At 35.5% G+C, this 25,627-nt stretch overlaps 4 protein-coding genes across 6 annotated transcripts; 1 reads left to right on the forward strand and 3 right to left on the reverse strand.

Annotated features, from left to right (window-relative positions):
* Positions 1–31: 31 nt before the first annotated feature.
* LOC140988809 (COP9 signalosome complex subunit 6a-like) lies at positions 32–3,830 on the reverse strand. Its single transcript, XM_073457885.1, has 9 exons — positions 3,425–3,830; positions 3,242–3,330; positions 2,751–2,844; positions 1,972–2,033; positions 1,808–1,886; positions 1,559–1,651; positions 879–979; positions 619–674; positions 32–430 (listed from the first exon to the last, which is right to left on the reverse strand). The coding sequence occupies exons 1-9, from the start codon at positions 3,711–3,713 to the stop codon at positions 349–351; spliced, it is 945 nt and encodes a 314-aa protein (XP_073313986.1). The 5' UTR covers positions 3,714–3,830; the 3' UTR covers positions 32–348.
* Positions 3,831–5,726: 1,896 nt separating this feature from the next.
* Positions 5,727–13,704, forward strand: LOC140987920 (peroxisome biogenesis protein 5). The gene is made up of 16 exons (XM_073456673.1): positions 5,727–6,034; positions 6,424–6,552; positions 6,626–6,782; positions 7,187–7,380; positions 7,907–8,152; positions 8,637–8,759; positions 9,011–9,178; positions 9,611–9,804; positions 10,527–10,773; positions 11,384–11,468; positions 11,637–11,746; positions 11,914–12,138; positions 12,557–12,622; positions 13,091–13,185; positions 13,267–13,377; positions 13,458–13,704. The coding sequence occupies exons 1-15, from the start codon at positions 5,915–5,917 to the stop codon at positions 13,343–13,345; spliced, it is 2,238 nt and encodes a 745-aa protein (XP_073312774.1). The 5' UTR covers positions 5,727–5,914; the 3' UTR covers positions 13,346–13,377; positions 13,458–13,704.
* A 1,392-nt stretch (positions 13,705–15,096) lies between these two features.
* On the reverse strand, positions 15,097–18,150 carry LOC140987921 (probable protein phosphatase 2C 6). 2 transcript variants are annotated; one of them, XM_073456676.1, is made up of 5 exons: positions 17,572–18,145; positions 16,982–17,365; positions 16,044–16,161; positions 15,730–15,953; positions 15,097–15,649 (listed from the first exon to the last, which is right to left on the reverse strand). In XM_073456676.1, exons 1-5 carry the CDS (start codon positions 17,857–17,859, stop codon positions 15,110–15,112), a joined length of 1,554 nt encoding a protein of 517 aa, XP_073312777.1. In that variant the 5' UTR covers positions 17,860–18,145; the 3' UTR covers positions 15,097–15,109. The 2 variants fall into 2 exon arrangements, with proteins under 2 accessions (XP_073312777.1, XP_073312776.1); XM_073456675.1 differs by having other exon boundaries at positions 15,730–16,161; positions 17,572–18,150.
* A 2,370-nt stretch (positions 18,151–20,520) lies between these two features.
* LOC140988937 (cold-responsive protein kinase 1-like) lies at positions 20,521–23,648 on the reverse strand. Of its 2 annotated transcripts, none has more exons than XM_073458040.1 (7): positions 23,393–23,648; positions 22,756–22,873; positions 22,550–22,665; positions 22,250–22,460; positions 21,900–22,137; positions 21,561–21,711; positions 20,521–20,972 (listed from the first exon to the last, which is right to left on the reverse strand). In XM_073458040.1, the coding sequence occupies exons 2-7, from the start codon at positions 22,823–22,825 to the stop codon at positions 20,646–20,648; spliced, it is 1,113 nt and encodes a 370-aa protein (XP_073314141.1). In that variant the 5' UTR covers positions 22,826–22,873; positions 23,393–23,648; the 3' UTR covers positions 20,521–20,645. The 2 variants fall into 2 exon arrangements, with proteins under 2 accessions (XP_073314141.1, XP_073314140.1); XM_073458039.1 differs by having other exon boundaries at positions 20,521–21,050; positions 23,393–23,646.
* Positions 23,649–25,627: the final 1,979 nt, after the last annotated feature.

Genomic DNA, 25,627 nt, shown 5'->3' on the forward strand with positions numbered 1-25,627 from the left:
AGTCTGAAAAAACTTTTATTAAAAATAAATAAATACAAATACATCCGATTCTTAACAATCTGAAAGCACATTTTCCGTTAACATTGTCAATACACGGAAAAAACAGAACATAAAATATACTTACAATTTTGTTTTGAGTTAACCTAGGCCAGAGGAAAAGAAATACTATTCCTTGATATTCCTTCAACGAATGAGGGAACTTCAAGCTGTGTCCACCGAACTCTTGATGAGGATTTGATGAGACAAACTCATTTCTTCGTGACAACTGTTCCAGTTGTATGTTTTCAAAGACATAATTTGCGCACACTTCTGGGCTTTATATCATAAAACGAGAAAGAAAAAGCGTTTTTAGATAAAAGCAGATCGACCACCCCTCCGGCTATGTCTATCATAAGCGGTGTTGAATTTGTCAACCAGTTCGTTCATGGTGCTGCCAAAACAACCAAATACAATAATGTTAATTAGATGAAAAAACAAGATATAATGGATCAAATGTCAAGAAACGTTAACCGCAATTGCCAATCAGAGTTATTTTCGGTAACAAGTCTACTTCCATTTCAACGGCAATATAGGGACAAATCTTCAATAAAAGGAAAAAAAAAAGGATTACAGACATACCTCGAACAATTGGTGAACATGGCAAGGTAAGTTATCAACAAAGTATCGTTATATTCCTGGAATTCATAAAATTGAGTTAAATTTGGGCTCAGAAGATAGATAGAAGAAACTCTTTTATGCCTAGATGCCATACTAGATTTACTGCAACTTTTCACGTAATTTCAGACTGATAATTTCTCCCTAGATTCTAAGAGAACGGAGAGTACAAAAGGCTGCAAATTTTAGAATTAGAGAAACCAAAATCCCCAGAGAGCACTAACCATCAAGAAATCATCTTGAAATTTTTCAGATTCAATGGCTGGTAATCGTCTAAGTAGACTGGATACTTGCCTCAGCAATGAATTCTCTGATGGGATTTCCCCTGAAAGCAGTAGCAATGCTGGTGAACAACTAATAAGCATGGTATTTCAAAGAAGATAGTAATCAGAATTCATCCCATGCACTCAGTCTCAATGGCTTTATATCTAATCTATCTAATACCTTAAAAATCGCTTTACACGTCAATTGTGTATGATAAAAACTGAACCTTTCATCAAACCAATGCTGAGAAAAGACTAAGCAAGTCTACGATTTCTTCGTTAAGTGGAAGTTATCCATATAGAACAAATAAGGACTCTGAATTTCTCTCTTGAGACTTTTCTCATGCATCAGAATAATAAAAATATATAGAAAAGAACACCAACACCTCCCATACAATTTTTTTTGTATATCAGAACCGATATTCATTTGTAAACAAATCAAGATCCACAGATAGAACATCATCCTGTACGAACTTTCAAGAGTTGATATTGGCATTTCAGATGATAATACTTGACTGTTTCACGGGATTAATATAAGTTGGCATCCGGTTGTAATGAAATAAATGAGATTCCTTTAAGATCTTTGTCCAGTCATATACAATATCGCATCATAAAAGGGAGAGGAAAATAATCAACCATACCTTTTTGCATGGCAAGAAGATAGTGATGGAGGACTCTGATTCTACTATTCAGCATCTTGATGGCACTGTGTATGCCAGTAAGGTGAGCAGCCACTACAGAAAAAGGTAATCGTGCATCCATATGCTAATGAGCCACGGAGGAACGACAAAGGCAGACAGAGAGACAGAGAGAGAGAGCGGGGGGGGGGGGGGGGGGGGGGGGGGGGGGATAATGGCAAATTTTGAAATTATCAGAAAAAGGAGACTCACGCTGAGTTGCAGCTGAACCTCCATCCGATGGTTTTAGATGGGCGACATGATCAACCGATATTCTCTCTGCTTCTACTGTCTAGCAAGCACAAAAAAAATCTGTCTCATATAGTTTATTGCTTGCTTGAAACATGACCCAAAAAAGGAAAGAAAACAAAATATACCTCTATGGTGTAACTGGACCGAACAAATATAAGCTGAGGGATGCTATCAAAGACATGCAACTCTTGAATGACAACCATTCATCAGGAAAGGGAAAGAAAGAAATAGAAGCTCATTGTCAGATAAATTGTGACTGAACTATGGTAAAAAAAGTAATCAAACAGTAATAACCATGAGGTTCATCAGTTGGACGGGAATCTCTATTACTATAAAATCACAAGAAGTAGAGATATTGCTTCAGTCGCCAGCGATGAGAGCGATAGTTTCCTAAAAGAAAAAAAGATTATATTGTTTCCTCCCAGGCTTCATGATTGAAATGCAAACGGCTCAAAAACCCGGATTATATACATGATGAATGAGATTATTCGTCTGCTCAGCTGCATACTAGTTCGCATCATTTACATCTTAATGAATCTAGATTATTTTGTTGCCTATTCAAAGCCAAATACAAAGATGAGTACCATAATGTTAAAATTTCAAATGATAAAAGATAGGTCTTTCTATGGAGGAACAATAATACGGGACCAGCAAAAGTCAAATAAGAAGAACACATTTTAAAACGTGGTTAGCAGCACTGAAAAAAGTATATATAATGGATCTTGTGCTTATCAGAGCGTATAGGTTGACAAGCACAATTCTGATAGAGGGATAACACGAATTGCATAGAAATCGATAAACTGTTGAACCTTGGAGACCAATTAAATGGTAGGCTTTCGGGGCATTTATTGATTATAAATAACAAATAATACCGCTTTCAAAAATTGTAATGGGAAACGCATACCACTTTCAAATATTGTAACAGGCAGATCTTTCTGCGCAGGATTAATTGAAGGATTGATAAGAACATAAACAGGATTCTCGTTGATATCCATCAACTGTTAAAACAAAGAGTTTCTCATTAGAGTCACATAACTAGTACAACTTTTGTTATCACAGCATTAAAGAAACAATGAAATATGTGTCCACTGCCTTAAAACAGAAGCAACAGTCAAACAACATGTTCAGGAACCATCTAGTTTGGATGTGAATGATTTGAATGACTTTCAGGGAAACTTAACTATGGTATTTTCTCATCAATTCTTGTTTGTGCTAGTCCACAGCAGCGTTTATCGCAGAGAGGTGAACCCTTCAAAGTACATCAAGATTTTCCACTTGCCATTTTGTCTTTGTAATTTATTAAGCTTTCCAAACAATTATAGCTTAATATGAAGATATTCAATGGGAAATCTATATAAATCTTGGTGCAGCTGACAATCAATAAGACAGACTCACAGCTTTATGAATGATCATATCGGACTCTTGAGCATCGCTCCCAGTCGAGTACCATCCTAGAACATAAAAATGCGGAAATACCTTCTTATCTGCTCGTTGGACATCAAGCATAACTGTTTTCAGATTCTTCTACCCATATCAAACCTAAACACGAAAAAATAAGTAATAAATAAAAAAACATACAAAGCTCTTGTTTTTTCTCGAGAAAAGCACGGTCGAGAGAGTGGGTGGAGGAGTCATAGAGAAGCTCGAAGCTGTTGAAGATCTCCACCGTCCGGCCGCGCTGGACACCGATTACACAGCCAAAAACGCGCTGTGTTTGGGTAGGCTGCAGCGATGAGGCGTCGACTCCGTTGGGCGCGGAGTGAGGCGGAGCAGACTGTGACTTGAACCGAGTAAAGTGATCGGAGATGTTGACAATGACGAGTGGATGTAGCTTGAATGTGAGGCCGCTGCTGGAAGACGACGCCATCCTCTTCCTCGATCTCCCCTGCCTGCTTTGGAAATTCTGTCACAACCGAGGGTTTTAGTTTTATACAGCTTTTTCCTTTCCTTTTGTGTTGCTTATTCCAGCGTCCACCAATAGAATCAAGCTTAGATAAATTGTAATACGATCTCACGAATCTTTACACATGATATATATCAATTTTATTGATATTTATAATAAAAAATTATATTTTTAAGCTCCGTTTGGTACGTGTGATGAGATAAGTAAATGATTAGTAATTAGAGTTATTAAAAAATGAGAGATATGGATTAATAGTATGGTGGGATAAATAACATGATATTTGGTATGATTTTAAAATGATTGATTAATTTTTTAAATTTTATTACAATGATCAAAATGTCCCAAATGTTAGTTAAATATATATTCTTAAAATAATTGGATAGATAATTAAATATTTATAATTATAATTTACATTTATTAAAATTAATTTAAATATATTTATTAAAAATAAATTTGTAAATATATATTTATTTTAATAATTAAAATAGCAATAATATTTTGAATGTTAATGTTAAATAAAGTTTAGAAATAATTACAATATTATTGTTTTTTTAAAATAATTATAAATATTTTTAAAATAATTTGATAGATAATTAAATATTTATAATTATAATTTATATTTATTAAAATTAATTTAAATATATTTATTAGAAATATATTTGAAAATATTACGGTAATCATTAAACAAAATAAATTAGAATTTAATAAATATTTATTTTCATAAAAAAAATTAATTAACAAGATTAAAAATTTATAAAAATTTAATTTAAGATAGATTTGCATTACAATTTATTTTCTTTAAAATGATTGAAAATAATAAAAATATATGAAATTAATTTATAAAAAATATAATAAAAATTTAAATATCATATTAATTATTAAATTTTCACTAATTTTAATTTTCATATTATATTGAAGAAAACAATTCAAGGGTATTAGGGTCAATTTGCAATCTTATCATTATTACTATTCAAAAATTATACATTATCACACCTTTGAGAAGGGATATTTAATCACACAAATAACATAAATAATGAGGGCTTTCAATCATAATCAAGAGCCTCCATGTTAAATTAAAAATGAACCAAACATGAGATAATGGATGATTATTTAGTAATCATTCCCTTATCATGGCTACCAAACATAGCCTTAGTATAAAAAGTAATTTTTTTTATGGACGACCCAAATAAGATATTTGTCTCATAAAATACGACATGTAAGACTGTCTCACACAAATTTTTGCTTAAAAGAAGATATTTGATGTGATGTGAGGTGAGATGAGAAAAAAGAAAAAGATTATGTATGAGTTAGAAGTTTTAAAAATTCATTCAAATATTTGAGTCGAACAAAAGATAAGTTTTGACAATTTATAGTTGTACTTTATGTTTCAATGTTTGTATGTTAATGAATTTCATTAAGTTATTAAAAATCTATTGAAATTTTGAATACATCTAGACTTTTATATAGTTTTTAAAAATCAATATTAAATATCATTTGTTTTTTTAAAACTTTATGAAAGTCTGTTCTGAATATCACTAGATTTCTATAAAGTATACAGAAGTCTTGATTGAATACATATGGACTTTTAAAATCTACAAAAATATTAAAATTCATTAAATTTCTTACAATGAATACATATCTCTTAGTATTAATCACCTACTGGCGAAAATTTGTAGATTATATAAAAATAAATAAACTTTAAATATGTTATTTTTATCAAAGTTCTGCAAATTAAGTAAGAAAATGATTTATTTTGTTATTTTAAAAATCCATTATCCTTTCATTTTGTAGATAAGGGGTGATATAAATATTGTTGCAATATTATATTATAAAAATCAATTATTTTCCGAGACAATGAATTTACTAATCTTTTTAAATATGACTTTAATTTTATGTTCATTTTATTTATTATTACATCCATATAATATATTTTCTTAAAAAAAATTATCGGTGGATTAATGTTAATATTAATTAATAATTAGTAAAGGAAAAAAGACCCCCGGAACCGCCTTCGTGCATCAGCTGCAGATAACAGACAGAAGCCCCCCCATACCTTGATTTTCCCGATGTAATTTAATCTCTGTTGAACAATAAGAGCAAAGGTTGTGACTTTCTTTCTGTAGCAGAAGCAGACCAAAGGTCTTTAACCTGAGGAAGAAGCAGGGATGGCGATGCGGGAGCTAGTCACTGGTGGCGCCGCCTGTGCTGTGCCGGGCTCTTCTTCTTCATCTAATCCTTTCGGTGCTCTCGCCAACGTTCTCGTTGGGTCATCCTCCAAGACCCAGGTTTTCTATTACTTTCTAAAGTCTGTCTTGAAGATTTTGGGGCATGATTGATTTTAGTCTGTCATTTTCAAGTTATCTGATAAAATTGGTGGTTAGGACTGAGAAGTATTGCGTTGGGGACAGCGTGGGTTTTAATTGATTAATTATTATCCGACGGACACCTATAAAACTTTTTTGGATATTGAAATTGAGATAGCTGAAATTTTTTATATTCTAACTGATAAACACAGTAACTCTGCAACCAGAGATTGTCTGCTAATGGATGTCACCCATCCGTTGTTGAAAATATCATTGTTGTTTGGTTCTGTGTCTTATGTTCTCTGGAATTGATATACTTTCTTTTAGAACATTCCTTAATTCCGGAATGTTTGATTTATGTTGCTAAACAGGAAAGGTTGCGAGAGATTCCCACATCAGCCACTACAGTACCCGATGGCAATTTGTATGGGGGAGTGGGAGATCCCCTTGCAGCTCTTCCTGGATCAGAGCTCGAACATACCCTGCATCCTAATGCACAGGTTCACATTTTTATTTTCTATAGGTATGTGGTTTGTTGGTATACCGGATGACCATCCCGTTATCTTCGTCTAGGGTGCAGAATTTCTTCAAGGATTCCATTATGTGGATCAAAATAGATTTTCTGATGCTTGGGATGAGATACAAAGGCTTCCTCAAATCCCCCCTTTTCAGGGCGACGGTGTAACCAACTTTCCTTTGGAGCGACCTCAGCTTCAATCTGATTTTAATGGTGAATTTTACAGTTCTTTGCTACTGTTTTGGGGTCATCACGCTCATTATCATTTTTTCTTTATCTTTTTTTTCGATTGTAAACAAAGATATCGAACTTTCCTGGGAAAGTGTCTCATCACACATTTTTTCCAATTTTCCAACCTTCTCAAGCTTTCCCAGAACAATAGTTTTCATTTCAGATTTCTGATATTATTTCTAAAGTTCCTCGTGGTGTTCTAATTTTGATAAGCGATGACAATGTTTGAGCATGGTAGGACGATTATTTGTAGTATTTTTCAAGTTGACTACCATTCAAGCAAGATGGTCTTGATTTTAGTTAACAAGTTCATTGCTATAAATTATAAATTATCCCAATTTTATTGATGATAAGTTTCGAATTCGTGACGAGCTATTATCTTTCAGGGCCACCTCAAAGAGTGTTGTCAAATTTTTTGCACTCATTTATTCACAGCAATCACGGAGTCATACCTTTTCGTCCGGCTTCTCTTCCTGTGTTAGGATTGTCTGAAGGTGACAAGCGATGCATACGTGATCGTAGCAGTATCATGGCTCGCCATCTTTTTGCTGATAAGAGTGAAGACTTTATTTGTGCACAGGTTATATTAGTAGCACATGTTATATTTATAAATGGTTATTATTGATGAAGTTCTATGACATCATACAATAAAGTTACCATGTTTTGTTGTTCATAGTAATTCAAAAAATTGTCGTTCCCTTTCGGTTGATTTTAATTTGCATCCTTTTCGTGCCGATGGCTCTTTGACCAGTCCAATTATAACTTACCAGTTTTAATTACCCTCATTGTCGTGTGATGTACACTATATCTTCATGGGCAATTATATACATCTGCTATCAGTGTAGCTGCATGACTTTTCTTTCGGGATTCCTGAAAATCGAATCAGCCCTTTTAAACATGTCTATATATCCTCAATTGGTAATGGAGGAGTACCTGCATAACTATAACGATATGATTGTACGACATCAAATCAGAGAAAACAACTTTTCACTGAGCTGACATGAATCCGTCTCATTCATTTTGAAGGAGTAATTTTATTTGGGAGCCGTCTGGTACAAACTGACAATGATACCTCAGATCTATAAGTTTAAAATTTTTCTTTGCAGGTTAATGCTCTTTTATCTTCTTTAGAAATTGATTATGATACCAAGGCTAGAAGCCATGGGCCTGGGAGATTTTCAGAGATGGAGGAGTTTTGGAATGAGTCACAAGGTATGAAACCTCGGCTTCATTCCACAGATGGGTGGGTTGCTGAATTCACTAAAAACCGAGCACATGATGATCCAAATCTGTGGGTTCAGTCATTTGAACGACAACATGGTGCCAGCGGTTGGGCTTCTGAATTTGAGCATGTAAGCAAGTGATTCAGATTGTATTTCTTTCTTGCCAAATTGTTATCATTTGGTATTGAAAATGGTAAAACATGGCGAAGTTTTGACTACATTATCCACAATCAATGCCTTTATCATTATTGGCCATCATCAATTTTTAAAGATCGAGCATGTATTAAGTTTAAGCATGTTTCTATGAGCAAATTTCATTCTCTTCGAAATGGTGAATCATGATGGTTTCATATGTTAACCTTTCATCTCTCAGCTTGATATCTGTTTGTGGATGTTCTTTGTCTGTCTTCATCCCATGAAAGGAAAATTTATGTGCAAATCCTTTAATAAAAAGAATTCTATGTGCATGTTTTGTGTCGAAATCAGAAGATACAAAACCAAGATAAAAAATAAACACTTTCCTCTGTCAGCTAATAAAGTGGTGTCCTTAACACAACGATGAGAACGGAAAAGGGATTTCATTCCCTTGTTGCTATGCTTTGTAAATTTTCAGGAGCAGTTCCAAATAGCGGCAGTTGGTCCGACGAGAGTTTCAAATAGTTCTCTTTCAGCTGCAGTGGAGAAGTCTCGCATGCTAGCAAACACGTTAGCGCAAAATGGTGACCCTAAATTTCAGGTAATATTCTACAGTGAATGGAATTTAAGTACCGGACACGGTTATTAGTGAGTTCTGTTATCAATATTGCGTAGACCAATAGTTGTGGAATTACATTCCTAACCTCATCACTAAATCGACTGTAATGCTACCAAAATGAATAAGATGTATATAAGAAGCTATAGCAAAAATGATAATAGGCTGGCTTCATTACATGAGTCCTTTTTCAGTGAAACTGACACCTACTTGTTATGCCTTTTGGGATTGCACAGAATTCAAAGTTCCTTCAGTTTCTATCAAAGATGAGCCGTGGTGAAATGATTATTGAGGACAATCAAATCAAACCTGCTGCAGTTTCTTCTCCTGGAGATTGGGCAACCGAATATGAGCAACAACATAGGGGAGGCCAGTCATGGGCTGACCAGTTTGTGAATCAGCAGGTGAGTACAATCTTGATAAAGACATCACTAGCAAGCTTTTGGCTTATCTTTGTTGATTTTGTTCCTTATATGATTCACTATGGGTGATGGTTGCCTCATTCTGTGTTAAGGCTGTTCAATCTTTCAACTCAACTCCGCTGATGTGGAAAAAAAGGGAAACATTTGAAAATTTGCTCTGATATGTGTGTATGAGAGAGAGTACAACGATTTTATGAAAAATTAAATAATGTAGTGATTATTGGAAAAGTAGATGGGAAAAAGTATGCTTGTGTAATTATTTGAGTTGAATTGTTAAATGATGTGTTGGGTAAACCACCACACACACACCTGGATGCAATTGCTTTATAGTGATGTACAGTTTTCATTTTCTGTATTGTGAGTGTGGAGCGATAGTTTATATTAATATATGGGTCTCTGTGTTGTCTTCTTTAGCTTACACCTGGACCCAATAGCTGGGCTAATGAATTTGCTTCTGAACATGGGCATCGTGGAGTGGAAGAGAATGAGTGGGTCAATGAATTTTCCAGGTTGAATGTCAATGACTGGTCCGAAGAATTTGAGCGTCAGATGGCTGATGGAACACTATATGATACGTCTGCGGATAATTGGGCGAATGCATATGATGAGTAAGTTCAATGTTGTTTTATAGAAGTTGGGGAGAGAGGCTAGCATTCCTGCATTTTTATCTGAAAGTATTATAACTATAATAGTCATGTGTTTCGAGGGATTTGGTTATTTCCCACAGTCAAATGGTCAATTGATTGCCGACTGTCGAACATGTGATGTAGAAAGAATCAATTGGTTGTACAGCATAAACGAGAATTTTATAGCTGAATACCTTAGAGTGGTTTTATAATAAAATTGCTAACATGTTGTTCTTTTCTCCCCTGATCCATCAAAGGTATCAACAACTTTTTTTGAATTTGTATTTGTGAGTTTGCCAATGCATTTTGTCTTCTATATCATAAGCAGTGCAACCATTTCATACGTGTGAATGCATTGTGTGGAATTGTTGGTTGTAATCCTCCTTTAGAAACAATCAGTGGCAGCAATGAAACTCATCATCTGATGTATGACAAAATTCGTGTCTCCACCATGTCTTGCTTGCTCACTGCATAGATACTGAATGCTTGAGACCCTTGTTCTTTTTATGTGTCGTGTATGGTAACTTTCATTGAGCTGGGGCATCAATATCGAACTAAGCACAAATAATCAACCCTTGAAGCAAACTGGCACAAGGAAAGAGGACCCGAACAGCCTTCTAAGTTAAAAATATTCAAGTGCAACAGTATAAATTTGAGTTTAAATACCTTGAATGGTTTGCAATTGTTTGGATTTTGATGTTCAGGTACCTAAATGAACAATCAGCACTGAAGCTGAAATCAGAAACATCGAGGGGGGTATATGTTTTCTCTGATCTAAATCCATATGTTGGTCATCCTAATCCCTTAAAGGAAGGGCAGGAACTGTTTCGCAAGGGACTTTTAAGCGAGGCAGTTCTTGCTCTAGAGGCTGAGGTTCTAAAGAATCCTGACAATGCAGAGGGTTGGAGATTGCTTGGTATAACACATGCGGAGAATGATGACGATCAACAGGTCTTAATTGTATTTAATTTACATATTGGTCCTTTCCATTCAGATTAATTTTAAATCTTGTTGTATTGTGGTGTTTTGTGGAATTCTAAATCTTGCTATAGTTTTTCTTTTTTTCTTGTTGTCAAGGTTCTAAAATTCGCTAGTAGCTAGTCGGGCACCAGAGCAACGTTTAGGCGGGGACTAGGGGTTGTTAGACGGATTCGACGGTATCAACATAATAAGATGAAGTTTGGTGTGTTAGAGCTAGCCAACAAATCGCTTTTCTTGTTGGACTTTGGTTCAGGGCTTATATTGGGATTCTAAGAATAATTAATAACCCAAAAAACTTTTCCAAAAAAAACCCAAAAATAAATTTTAATTAATCCTAGGACCGCCTAGCTGCTAGGCGGCCGCCTAAGCCGATTTTTAGAACATTGCTTGCGGTATTTCATTGCCTGCATATTTTTTAAAATTGAGGATATCTAAGAGTTCACGACTGCATGAGATTATTACAAAATGAAGTTTAGAGTAAATCATATCTGAGATTTTTCATCAACAATTTCTAAGTTGAAGTTTGGATTTGAGGTGCTCATATATCCTCCTTGTCTCTTACAATAATCTCCTATTACAGGCTATTGCAGCCATGATGCGTGCACAGGAGGTTGATCCAACAAACTTGGAAGTACTACTTGCTCTTGGTGTGAGTCATACAAATGGTTGGTAGTTACCTTGGCGAAGAGATCAAATTTAACAAGAATGTGCCACTATTTTTGTTGTTACAGTACTATTGGCTGTATCTGTATTTGTCTATGGCTACATAATTTATAAGATCCCATTGTTTAGCGACTTTTTTTTACACTTACTTTTGTTCATTAATTTTTCAGAGTTGGAACAAGCAGCTGCATTGAAGTACTTGTATAGTTGGCTACGCCATCATCCTAAGTATGGGGTCATTGCCCCTCCGGATCAACCTGACAATCTTTACTATGCCGATGTAAGGGTAGTTGGGACTTCATCCCCTCCTCCATGCTGCAATATGTTCCCTATTTGCATACGTGCATTTGACATAGGACCTCATCTGATGGTCTCCTTGTTTTTATACTTTTAAAACATCTTAATAAAAGTATTCATTTCCAGTGGTTTCGATTGGACTTGGTACAGGTGGCAAGGTTATTTAACGAGGCATCTAAAATGTCACCCGATGATGCTGATGTGCATATTGTACTGGGTGTGATGTACAACTTGTCTAGAGAATATGAAAAAGCAATTGAAGCTTTTCAGACTGCTTTGAAACTCAAACCACAAGACTATTCCCTCTGGAATAAACTGGGTGCAACACAGGCCAATAGTGTCCAGAGTGTCGATGCTATTTTTGCTTACCAACAGGTAACTTTCGTAAACTTCTTTTGTGTCCATTTATCTCAAGAAAATGTAAGGTTGGACCATTCAGGTAGAATGTGGCTATTAATAATTGCATCAGTGACCTACACAACCTTGTTATGTAGACAGAACTGCGGGCTTTAAGCCTCTAACTAAAACCTTCGTATCCGCCTGACTCAAATGCAAGTTAGTTGAGCTACGTTTATTCTGGCATCCTGGTAATATTTAGCATTTTTGTAGCTTTTAAATGTTATTCCTTTGTCTGAGCTTAAATATTAAGGGGAAATTTGTAAAGAACCAGAAGACGTGGTGACGATAAAGATAGGGATTTTCTTGAATTTTAGTGTTCTTCCTTCCAGCTCCACACTTACCTGTTCTAGTGACTGCTTTTGTACTATTTATTCTCAAGTTTACCATTTGCCAGGCACTAGATTTGAAGCCTAATTATGTGCGTGCATGGGCGAACATGGGTATCAGTTATGCCAATCAGGTATGATTCATCCTTGATGCTTTGAAATTTGAATATGCATAGCACACAGACCATGAAGTGCATAAACTATGTGCTGGAAATTTTTGAATGTCGCATGTCTTTTGAATGACTAAAAAGCAAGATTAATAATGAGCTTGGAAGTTTCATTCATGAGACTCTTGCTGATGAATTATTGGAACACATGTATAACATCCTTCATCCCCCTTATTCTTGACTTGGTTGTAATGTGTACTTATAAAAAAGTGAGGTGCTGAATTTCTTTTATCTTTTCACTTTGGAGTTCCATGCACTAACATTAATGTTCTGGTTACTCCACTGTCCCGCTTCTGCAAATCTATCATAGACTAATCTACGTCGTGTGAAGATTTCACACTTCTTGCATCCATGACACTAATTTTGATGATTAACTTTGCATAAAAATTTGCTGTGCCGTTTAGACTCTTCGCTAACAATTTCTTTTGCTTACAGGGTAGGTATGAGGATTCAATTTCTTATTATGTCCGGGCATTGTCAATGAATCCAAAGGCGGACAACGCCTGGCAATATTTGAGAATCTCGTTAAGGTACTTTGCACAATTGACACTACCAGTCCGTTGAATCCCCCTTTTTCAAATCGTGTCACATTCACGCCCTTGATTTTGCAGCTGTGCCTCAAGGAATGATATGCTGGAAGCTTGCGATTCTAGAAACCTTGATATTCTCCAGAAAGAGTTTCCCCTATGATTGATATACATGCTAACCTACCGACGAAAAGGGTAATCCATTATTTCCCATGCCCTCCAAAAATCCCAGCTTTGTTTACACCAACTTATCATCGTTATTTAACCTTTTATAGAGGTGGAAGATCCATTGGAGTAGATGGTTGCCGTGTAAAAATTTGACAGAAGTATTACGGATTTCTAGCATTCCAAAACTTGTGACTAGGAGACGGAATAAACGAGTATTATTTGAAGTAATATAAGTATATGAATGTGGGGCCAGTGTGTATTGGACCATGTTCAATCATATATACATACTAATATAGAATGCCTTTTCCTAAAAATGTCGTGGAGTTGATCAATAATTACATGGGATTCTTTTCAGTTCTGTTTCTCGGGTGAATTGTAGCTTTATTGTCTGTGGTTTGGCTTCCTTTTTCTGGTCGTTCTCACACACACTTGAAGTTTGATTTCCCAGTAACTTTCCTTCACTGTGTGTATTCGGTTCAAATTCCAGGGAGAGAATACCATTTGATTATTATTATTTAAGAAACATGAGCTAAACATATAGCAGATTTAGTGAAAAATAGGGATATAATAATTGGTCCGTCAACTTCTTAAAAGATTCAGATTCCTTCTATATCTCTCAAGTCTTGTCCGATAGCTGTACCTTTTCTTGTAAGATCATGTGTGGTACCTCGCAAATACACCGTAGTTCCCTTGTTTGAAGTGTGGCATGGCAAAGTCAAACAAGAACCCTTTAATTGTACGCGTGAACTAATTGAAAAGCTGCTTCGCTTCACATGCATTTATTAAGATTTGAGAAGTCTACCCTTTGTTGCCAATTTCAAAGTCCTTTTACAACCATAGGTCTTCGGATGCTCGAAATGTTGCTTTCGATACAACAAAAAATAAAACCATTAAATCTTTATAATTTTTTTTTAAATAGAAGTTTGATCTATTCCTAAAAAAAATTCATAAAATTAATTTTATATTCTATATGTGCACGTATATCTTAACAAAATTAAAATGATGAAAACTACTAAGGCTAAGGAGTAAGGTTCGAGTTAAATCTTCTAGCGTCGGAAAATGACAATAAAAAGAACAATATTTTACCCAAATAATAATAATGATGATAAGCAAATAAAAGGAAAATGTATTATTAAAAAAATAAAAAAAGAATAATGTCAGAAAATCGTTGAAGGAAAAAAAGGGTGGATATGCTTAATTTTGTCGGCTATGAATATTTCCTTGTCCAATTCCAATCAGCATTGAATATTATTGGGGCCTATGGTCCATGCCACATTTATGGCCATTTCAGTATTTAATTTGTTGAATTCTAACTAAATTATTACACATACATTTCAAACGCATGCTTCAAGCTCTGTGATATTCGAAAATATATGAAGTTTTCTCGAACCATTTTATTTCTTAAATTTTGTTAATTGATTTTCTATTCCAACCCTTTTTGCTAGGGTGGGAAAAGACTCGTCTGTTTGTTCGTATATGTCANGCAAAGTATATATATATATATATATATATAGATAGTAACTCAGAAGTACATACAAAAGCGTACCTACCGAAATACCAAATTAAAAGAGCCACCATGCTATGCTGTAAATCCCACACAATTTTCAGGACTTGAGAAAATCCAACAAGAAAAATAGACTCTGCACCATTAGGTGTTCAGAACCTGCATTTGGGGAAATTTTAACCGGCTCCACTGAAAGGCGAAACATACCTGTTTCCTAGTTAATAATGTAGCTTTCTTGGGGGTGTGGGTGTTTCATCACCATTTTCTCCAACTCGTGGATCGTTTGTCGAAAGATAAGAATCTGGGGAGACTGAGTAAACTGTTGGCTCGCGAAAAACCTTCCAGGGCTGACCATTCTTCATCCTCTGCGGTTGAAAGGCACTCAGCTAAGCTCCTCTTGGATTGAACGAGTGTTTTATCCGGACGCTTCAGCTCTGCTTCCTCAATAACAGGCACAATCTCACTAGATTCTTTAGTTGTATCCAGAGGTTCAGCAAAAATAGCATGAGAAGTTGTGGCATCTGTATCCGAGATCTCGGGTTCCGTTATCGTGAGAACAGTATCGGTTTCCTCTTCTGGAGTTCCTGGGAAATCGTTTTGTTCTTTTGGCGTGCTGGCTGCATGCATATGTTCCAGGAAGAGACATACTACAGCACAGTCATCATTCTTCGATGTCGGGTACTTGAGTTTCCATGCCCTAGTCGCACAGTCAACGAGAGCTCTGGCAGCTGTTCCACGACTTGGAGCTGAGGCAACTATGTCCACTGCTTCTTTATTTGAGAGAACATCCCACACCTGCATTAAAATGGGTAAAGCAAAGTCTGTACACCACCGAGGTTTCAGTTATAAATAAATGAGCAATAACAGAAACGCACTCCATCAGTGGCAAGAATGACAAATTCATCTCTCTCAGTTATGTGGCGATGATAAACATCTGGCATGGAAATTAAACCAAAATCCTTCAAGCAGAAGTCTCCAAATGCTCTCGCCATTGCCAGGCCAGGGGAGTCGCTATTTGGCAACCATACTCGTGCAACTTCTGGCTCGTCTTGCAGCGCAAAAACCCTGCCTTTACATCTTTGGATCCTCGCAAATTCTCCTAAAAAATAAGAGCCCGAAGCTTTAGTCTCAGTGCATGTACATAAATAAACAGCGTTTGTGCAAGAAAGATGAGAAAAGGTTAGAATACTTGGAAGATTAGGTTTCAAGTCCACAGTCAACTGTAGAGCCACCAAACCATTGTCCTTGTCTCGAGTTGCTAATATCGCCCTCGAATCGCCAATGTTACCAATAACAAGATCCTGGCCCTGGATAATTATGTAAAATGAGTTGGGAACACCATCTACAGCCAAATTACAAGCAGACCGAACAAAGATCAGTCGAAAAGGTAACATTCCCATGATATAATCATGCCTCATAGACCAAAATTGCAATAATGTCATATCATAATTGTAGACCAAGAAAGAATTATCACGTGACCAGATGTCAGAAAAGCCACCAAATGTCAGAGTGTAAGTGATTCGAAAACGATTTGTGGGTGTACTCGCCAGGTAACCCGCTACCCTCAACCCTACGCTACCCTCAACCCTAAAGAGATAGATGTAGCTTAAAAACTGGAAGAAGATATGCAGCACGTTTCGTGTTTATGCAGTCTGTTATCCCAACTCAATAAACTAAATTAGCAAAAAAAAAAAAGAAAAAAAAAAGAGAGAGACCTTCCTCAACCAGGCGGTCATGGTTCCCAGATGAAGAGTCATAATTTTAGAACGAACCCAATTATTGTAGATAGACTGGTATTGTCCTCTTTGCCATAGATTCAATTAACCGTAGAATGGCTCATTTTTATCTGTTTTGAATATCCTGAGCTCCAATTGAAGAAGCCCCGAATCATCTAGGTTATATGACATGTTATATCATACAAGCTTATAGAACTACGATTGTATAAAAACCAGCAAATTTCTGCCATGCCTCGCGGTAGGCGAAGTCCATAGCAGACTGATCATTGCATTACTTCACAAGACATTAGTAACTAAATGGAGAAAAGTAAATAACAGCCAATTTACCTATTAAAACCACACTTAACAAAGAGAAATACTAACAATGTACACTAAAGTATCGGTTGGCTACCTGCATTATCAACACCACTGCAGTTGAACCACTGCAAAAGCAATCAATAGTGGGATGCAATTTCAACTCCTTATCCATTAACCTGAAAGCCTTCAATATCGACTTCTTGAGCGGAATATGCATCTCTGGAATTTTTTCATTCTCCTCGGCCTCCAATGACTCGCAGCGATCATCATCCATGAAATCATCAAAACGCACCATTCCTTCTGGATATCCATTCTCGAGAGATGAATTTGGGTTGCTTTCAGACTTCGTATCCCATTGAGAACTCAGCAAAATCGGAAGAGCATCCCTCACTTTCCTTGCAACCATGTGACCATAAGGACCATGGCCATCAAACACGCCACAAAAAGTTGCATCTGCATTGCTTCCCGTGCAGAAATTCTACCGTATAAACAATCCAAGCAAGTCATAAACCGACCCAAATGTACAAGAACAACATCCATCATTCTTCAAAATAAAACACGATTTCTTTCGCAAAGATTATTATCAGGTGCATCTTCAACTACTACCAAATCCTAAAATTTTAAACGTACCAAAGTAAATTATTACACTCATACATTCCTAAATCGGAGTTGAGGAAAACTAACCTCCCAAATTATCATGGCATCTTGATTCGTTCCTTTCTTGCCTTGCTGAGTGTACAAGCTGGCAATTCGGGTCGCCCCGCTAGAAAACATCCGCCCTGGAATTTGAAACAAGGCCCTTTCCGCCGAAACTAAGGCCGCAGCGGCAGATGCGCCGCCTCCACTAAACCTCCTTGTCAACGCACCCGAGCTATTCTTCTTCGACTTCGAGTCTAACCTCCCACCGCTATCATTTCCGGTCTCCCACCCAGTCTTTCTCCTCCCACAACTCGAAGAGTAACAAATACCCATTCACCCGCCACCAAAAATCCCCCCTTGTCAGATTCTTGGCACAAACTAGGAAAACCCAGAAAGCATCCAACGCAGGAGGCCGGGATCACGACCAGGAAACAAGGAAAGACGGTGAAAATAGGGAAATCCGGAGGAGAGTGGAGCGGTACGAGAGAGTGGCAAGACTCAGGTGAGTGAGGTATGAGTAGGTTTGGACATTATGACTTTTTAAACTATCTCTTCAGTTTGATAATAATTATTTTTTTGCTTAGGATACTGTTGTTTGAATTTAATCGTTGACAGTGAAGAAACGAGATTTAGTTGAAAAGCGCGTGAGCTGTAATAAATATATTATAAACCGTTGAGGAAGGAAAGGAGGTGTCCACGCACGTGCGAAAACTCGGAATCTTTAACGGCCGTCTGCTTCAACCGTTACTTTTTCATGCCAAACCTTAAACCTTGGAAAAAAGGATTCTTCAGGCAACTTGTTTTTGCTTTGAATATATAATAAAAACTGAAATATATATTTCAATTGGTAGTAAATTATACCCTTTGAGAATTCAGATTTGCAAATAAAGAATCTTTTAGAAAAATTAGCGTTAAAAAAACTATTTGATAAGAGTAAGGTCGAGAAAGAAGAAGAAGAAAGGAACCTCGTTAAAGAAAAGTGAGACAATCAAGTTTAAAGACTATGTAACCAATTTCATATGATTGAAAAGAATAGTAGGTCTCTTGTTAGACGGTCTCACGAATCTTTATCTGTGAGACGGGTCAATCTTACCGATATTCACAATAAAAAGTAATACTATTAGCATGAAAAAGTAATATTTTTTCATAGATAACCCAAATAATTGATCCGTCTCACAAAATATGACCCGTGAGACCGTCTCACACAAGTTTTTGCTTGAAAAGAAAGTAGCAAACAAACGGTTAATATAGAAGGATATTAGCAAATAGTATAAATAAAACACAACTATACTTGCACACATTCGACTCGATATCAATACAAAATTTTCTCTCGTATCTTGAACTCTCTCTCGACTTCTCACCTGATTCTTGGAGGCAAGCTATCTCGAATAGTTATTCAATAACTTTGGTGTTCTCGTTGAGAATCGACGTAACAGAAAAAAACGATCTAGAAAATGACCATCATCCAACCAATGTTGATAATAAAAAGTTATAGGAAGTGGATTTAATTTGGCTACTTTCAGAACAGCTTATCCTAATTAGTTTCACCTTGAACACAAGGTGTTTTTTTTGGAGAAGAAGGTAATGATATGATATAAATGGGGTCGAGAAGGAAGAGGAAGAAAGGAACCTTACTAAAGAAAAGCGAGGAGCTCAAAGAAAGACGTCAAGTAAGTTTAAGCACTACGTAACCAGTTTTATATAAATTATAAAGAAAGTAGTAAAAGATGGTTACTATAGGAGGATATTAACAAATACTACAAATAAGACACGTAATTATACTTGTATGTATTCAACTTGATATCAATCTTGAATTCTCTATCGTATCTTGAATTCTCTCCCGGCTTCTCACCCTATTCTAGAATGCAAGCTACCTCGAATGACTGACTATTCTCTCACTATCTGACAAAATTTATGAAGACCGACCTTTATAATCACCAATAGGGTCTTGACAAATATGTGTTGATAACAAAGTATGCTACACAAAAGTTGATTAAAAAAAAAGGAAAAGAGCAAATGACAACATGAAGAGTTTGAACAAAAACTGTAAAACAGAAAACAGACAACAAATTGATGCCAACTTAAGTAGCTCCGTCTAAAATATATATTAAAATAATAATCATAGTTGTAATTATAATCTCAGCCGCCCCAAATAATTCACAAGTTCTAGCTTTGTTTGTTCTGTTTGTTTACTTTTTGACATCCACAGGTTATATCATATATGTGAGAAGAATTCTAATTATAGTAACTTCTTTGAAAAAGAAAAAGAAAAAGAAAAATCCTGATATAAATATACAGTATATATGGAATTGAGAATAAAAAATATGAGTCCCCATCAAGATGATAATGCATGGGAGCCATATTCTTTGCATCTCTTTTCATTCTTGGTCAATATCAGAAGGCAATTATTTCAATTTTTGTGCATAACACTTAAATGTAAGAATCTTTCTATGGGGCATATCTATTGTCGACATGAAATTATTATCCTTTTTTCCCTTAAGAATTTTAATTTTATTTTTTAAAAAAAAGCATCAGTCATCGCAACACTAAATTATAATTGTCCTTATTTTGCATGCACATGCGTTTCTTGATCATCATGATGTTGCTGTGTACCTGAAATTGTATATATTCATTGGACAATATGTGAATCAATTCCTAAATTTCAATCTATGTTATGATTATTATCACAGAACAACGCATATGATCATTGCATCAAGAGTTACGTTGTCAATCCATTTTTCCTACTCATTTTTTCCAAAAATATCTAAGAAATCTCAGCGATTTCGATTTTACAGACTTATCATTCACTGTTAAAGAACCGTGAGTTTTCCAATATGAAAGCTTGCTTTTTCTTGCATATACACGCACAAAAAGATGCATCTCGCCTCAGATTTAAATCTTGAAAAACCAACAAGATGGTATTTTTTAAATTAAGTAATTGTTAAGAATGATAATCTTGACAGTTTTTCAGTAACTATGTAGCACTCTTTGGACATATGTATAAGTATGTATATATCAAGTGATACCTGATTATGGACAGGGATTATACAAACTACACAAAACCAAGCAGAGAGGAAAACAAATATATTTTCAAACAAAACAAGAAATGCTTTTCCATTTCAAAACTTTCCTACTAAATTACTCCTATCATGTACCGCAGTAAATGACATCGTAGCCTGTGAAGAAGGTGCAGAAGAAAAAGTCGAGTTATCCACAATGTCTGAGCTGGGGGAGTTGTAAGTTGAAGATATGTGATCAACTCGAGGCTTCAGCTTGGATTTGCTTCTAACCTTCAAATCCATGAAATCCGAGATTAAGCCCGGTTTTGTTATCTTGTCATGAACTTTTTTCTCACCAATAAGCATACGAACAACGGTTGACATTAAAGGACGAAGCTTGGTTGCGTCTTGCGTGCAGAGCAGACCAATTTTTAAGAACCTGCAAGCCTGTTCGGCATCAAAATCTCCATTAAGTGATGTGTCTACTAGTGTCACGAGCTTGTTTCTCTCATAAAGTTGCCATGCCTGAAACAAATATTTTATAGTTATGCAAGCATGTGCATGAAAATTATAAGATGTTTCATCAAAAAGACTTTAGGATTTCTCATTTACTCATCAAACATTAGGCTACAACATTATTCTGTTTTTTCGCAGTATGTACCACTATACCGGGAATTATAGTTGGTGATAATAACGCAATCAAAATCCCATAATATACACAATAATTCAAGCATCGTATTTCGATCATTGTATCACAATATCAGCCATACATAGAGTAGGGATAATTATCACTTCCCAAAAATTCCCTCCCAAAAATTACTTAAATCTGCAACTAATGGAGTCGCAATTCCTGTTTAGTTCTGTACGTAGTATAACGATTTAATCGTAACTTTCAGTTCTTGCAAATATAAAACTATAATAAATATTGGTTTGGAGTAACCTCCAAATAAAATTTGCGAAAATATTTCGAAGAGCACTGAGCACACTAGCAGCAAACTAAACTGTGCAGCAAGTGACTATTTGACGAAATCATACCCTTTCAAGGATGTACTGTTCCTCTGGGGGTAATCGTGTATTTGTATTGCATCTACCGCTGACTATTTCAATAAGCAGAACGCCAAAACTATAAACATCTGACTTACTTCTCAGCTGGCCTCTGATGGCATACTCTGGTGCTAAATAACCTCTGCAACAACAGACACATATTCAAGTTAATTCGCTCTTCTGCACACTATCACATGAAAAGAAGACGGATTATATGAGCAGCCTACAATTGTAGTGATCACATTCTTATAAGAATCTTATTTTGAAAAATTATCCAAGATACAAGCAGGAAAAGATGTACGAATGACTACTAGAAAACCAAAAACTTACAAGGTTCCTGCCACGCGTGTACTGACATGAGACGTGTCCACAGGGATGAGCTTTGCCAGGCCAAAATCCGAAATTTTAGGGGTTAGATCCTTGTCAAGAAGGATGTTGCTTGCTTTGATATCTCGGTGAACAATTTGTGGTCTCACCTCCTCATGAAGATAGGCAAGTCCTCTAGCAATTCCAATGCAAATTTTAACTCGAGTGCGCCAGCTGAAGCGAATGCTGCTGCGACCTCCACCTAGAGCAGGAGAATTGACGTTATCAGACCATTTTCATTCATGAAAAGTTCGGGAAAAGTAATTTTTATATAGCATTTTGCAATCAAGAACAAACGAGGGAAGGAGAAATACGAAGAAGCGTTTGTGCGAGGCTGTTATTCTCGAGGTAGTTGTAAACAAGAATCCTTTCATTGCCATCCACACAACAACCATATAGCTTAACTAAATTTTCATGCTCTATATCTGAAATTACTTTAATTTCAGTCAAGAACTCTGATACTCCTTGTGTTGACCCAGAAGAGAGAACCTTTATAGCTGCCATCCGCCCGTTTCTAAGCTTTCCCTACTCGATATAGAGTTTCTCAAATCAGCACTAAAAATGTGTAACTGCTAAAATCTTTTATCATGAAACTAAAAAAATACTTCATTTACCTTAAAAACACATCCGAATCCACCTTCCCCGATTTTATTAGATGGACTAAAATCATTTGTAGCGGTCCTCAGCTCTTTGTACGAATAAAGAATAACATTGTGGACTTGTGAGAGCTCTGTGCAAAATTCAAATTGTTACAATCGCCAAAATCACTAAAGGACAAACAAGCTATTTATGATCCAAAGATCGAAACTTTTAAGTTTACCATCACCAAGCTCGTGGCGTCTATTTATCAAACCCCTTCTTCTACCGCACAAAGAGGAAAGACAGGTCATAACTCTAGTTATCAAATCCCTTCTCCTACAAGGAATCAAACGCCCCCCCTGCCATTTGAAACACAAATTATAATCACAATCAATACAGAAATCTTTGCGTAGCATACACAGCAACAGAAATGAGAGTGGAGCAACAATTTTTATTGAATATCGTGGAGGACCATAAATCTTCTTCATTTTTCAGAAACTTCACAAAGTTTTGAAATTTCGGGTGTTCGTAAAATGATCATGGAACTAAATAAAGAATGCCCCTGACTGTGAATTAAGCCATCGAAAACATGTGGTTAAACTGGACCGTGCAGATGACATTACACTTTAGGCAGGAAAATTTTAATGAACAAACATCTAAGAAAGGAATCCAGAAAAGAACAAAAGATTGGGCAATTCGTTGCCAAGTACTTAAGCTACAATCATTAGCGGCAGTATCAAATGTATGATCGCCACCCGCATTGACTTAAATCATAAGATGAACAAAAAAAATCCCAAGAACACAGCTGCCCAGCAGAAAGAAAATTAATCCAGAAACCGAAAATCCAGAACAACTAAAACTATATCAGAAAAAGGCACCTGAAAAGCCCAGAAAACCAATCTGGAAATATCAGAAAGGGGAGCGGTATATCCAGGCAAATCGCTTCAAACTACAAAAAAAAATATAAGACTAATCACAATAATAACAAGCAGAGGGATCTTTAATCTTTATTAGTAATGATAGTTCATCAAGGAACGCAAAAGGTTAAGGACCTTTAACGCCTTAAGAAAGTCTGGCGTATAAAAGTCAACCCCGATGACCAATTAGGTCAGGTTTCTTTTGGTCTTCGCTAGGTTTTTTTTTAAAAAAATAAATAATATAATATATTAAAAAAGTTTGTGATAAAGTGGTGTTTCATTTAGGAAGCGCCAAACGGCTTCTCTTTCTATTTAATTATTCATATATTTTGCTTTGCTGATTTTATATTTTTGTCAGAGTGTCATAATAGTAATATACCCTAAAAAATTACAAAAATTATAATAAAATAAAGATAGAAAACTAATACTGAAATTTGAAAAAATATAATTGATAAAATGGTAATGAGACAATCTTAAATGATCAAATATGCAATTTTTCCAATTTAAGATTGGGTTAAGAATTTGCTAGCTTGATTACCATAATCCACGGTGGATTCTTGAAAAAGCCATCATAACTGATTTCATGCCTAACTATGCATAAAAGTCACCAATAATTAGTACAAAAATGACAAAATCTTGTAGGAAGAAATTAGAAATCCGAGTCGTTTTTCCTTGCCTTGTTTTTTTGGTTAATAAATAATGAAGTCCGAGTCATCCCCTCCCCACTCCATATGGAAACTTTGCTCCAATTGGGCTTATTCGATTCCAACTATTCACTACTAGGCCCACAACTAATAAATTTCTTTATGATACTCAAGCTACATATTAGGCCCAATAATAAAAGTAGCCCAAACCAAAACCTAGATTCGAGTAGTAGCATTTACTTGATCGTTCAAGTTTAAATCTTAACTCAACTGTCTCGCAAGTGACGTTAAAGGATAAAACTTAGCTCGTTGTATTTTGTTTATATATAATAGTCGAGAAACACGTAGGACTCGTCCTTACCTCTAGACCAAGGGCACTGTATTTAGACCAAGTTTGATACTTTTGGTTTCATATAGTAAACTCATTTTCAAAAAAGTATTTGATCGAAGTTAGGTATCCGCTGTCATTATAAATGAAATGATTCAAGAAAAATAGTAAATGGCATGCATTATCGTTATCAGCAGAAGAGAAAAGAAAGTGGACAGACTAAGAACTCTGAATCAAGACCGCATTGATTTTCAATGCCAACCGTCAGATTATTAGGAGACAAGAAAATTGTCCCATTGTGGCAGGTTTTCATTAAAAATGTGTGGAAATTAAATTAAAAAAGAAATAGCAAGTAAACAAGAAAGACAGGAAACTCAGATAGCTACCATACAGAGACTGGATAGCGTGATTGCAATGTAACCATGACCGCGTTGTTTGGGGGGAAAAAGACCTCAACTATTTAAATCAATCATACGTGTGTGTGTGTATATTAGCGCATCGAGACACACAAAGCTTAGATTTTTTTTAGTGACAACTTTGCATCGAGTACGTTATATAGATCCGTGATACGGTCTCTCATGAGACCCACTCTCGAATGAAAATACTTGAGCAACACCAAATCGAATTAATATATAATGTAATAATAGCAACAAAGGAAAAGATATAGATATGTATGTAATGTTAAAAATATCAGATCTTAATAAAATATATATAATATTTAAATATAGTTACATTTTTTTTAATATGGTAAATATCAGAGTAATTAACTCTATTCTTTTATATGTGGAGTATTAAACTTTGCAAGGAAAACTCACGTGATTTTATCAGTGGTAAGGGGCACAAAACATATAAATTTGTCATAAATAAACATCTTATCAATCGTGTTGTGTCAGTATTTTCCTTTATTTGACTCTAGATATTTTAATAGAACGACAAATATATATGTCAAATTCAATTATATTAAATATGATATATATGTATGTAATGTTAAAAAAATCATATCTTAAAATGTTAAAATCTATTGTATTTTGATAACCATCCACGAAATCAATCAATACTTTTAAATGGTTTTTGGCATTTCACCAATTCACCTTGTGTAAATCGAAGCAGTCCTGGCCCAAATCCCTGAACTCCTGGAGCATACATCCAAAAAATACCACCAAACAGAAAAAGGAAAAAAAAAATACAGAAAACTTTGAGCCTTTTCCCAATTCAAATTTGACT

The sequence above is a fragment of the Primulina huaijiensis genome, chromosome 11 (assembly GCF_012295235.1).
Source record: "Primulina huaijiensis isolate GDHJ02 chromosome 11, ASM1229523v2, whole genome shotgun sequence".
In the NCBI taxonomy this organism is placed as follows: domain Eukaryota; kingdom Viridiplantae; phylum Streptophyta; class Magnoliopsida; order Lamiales; family Gesneriaceae; genus Primulina; species Primulina huaijiensis.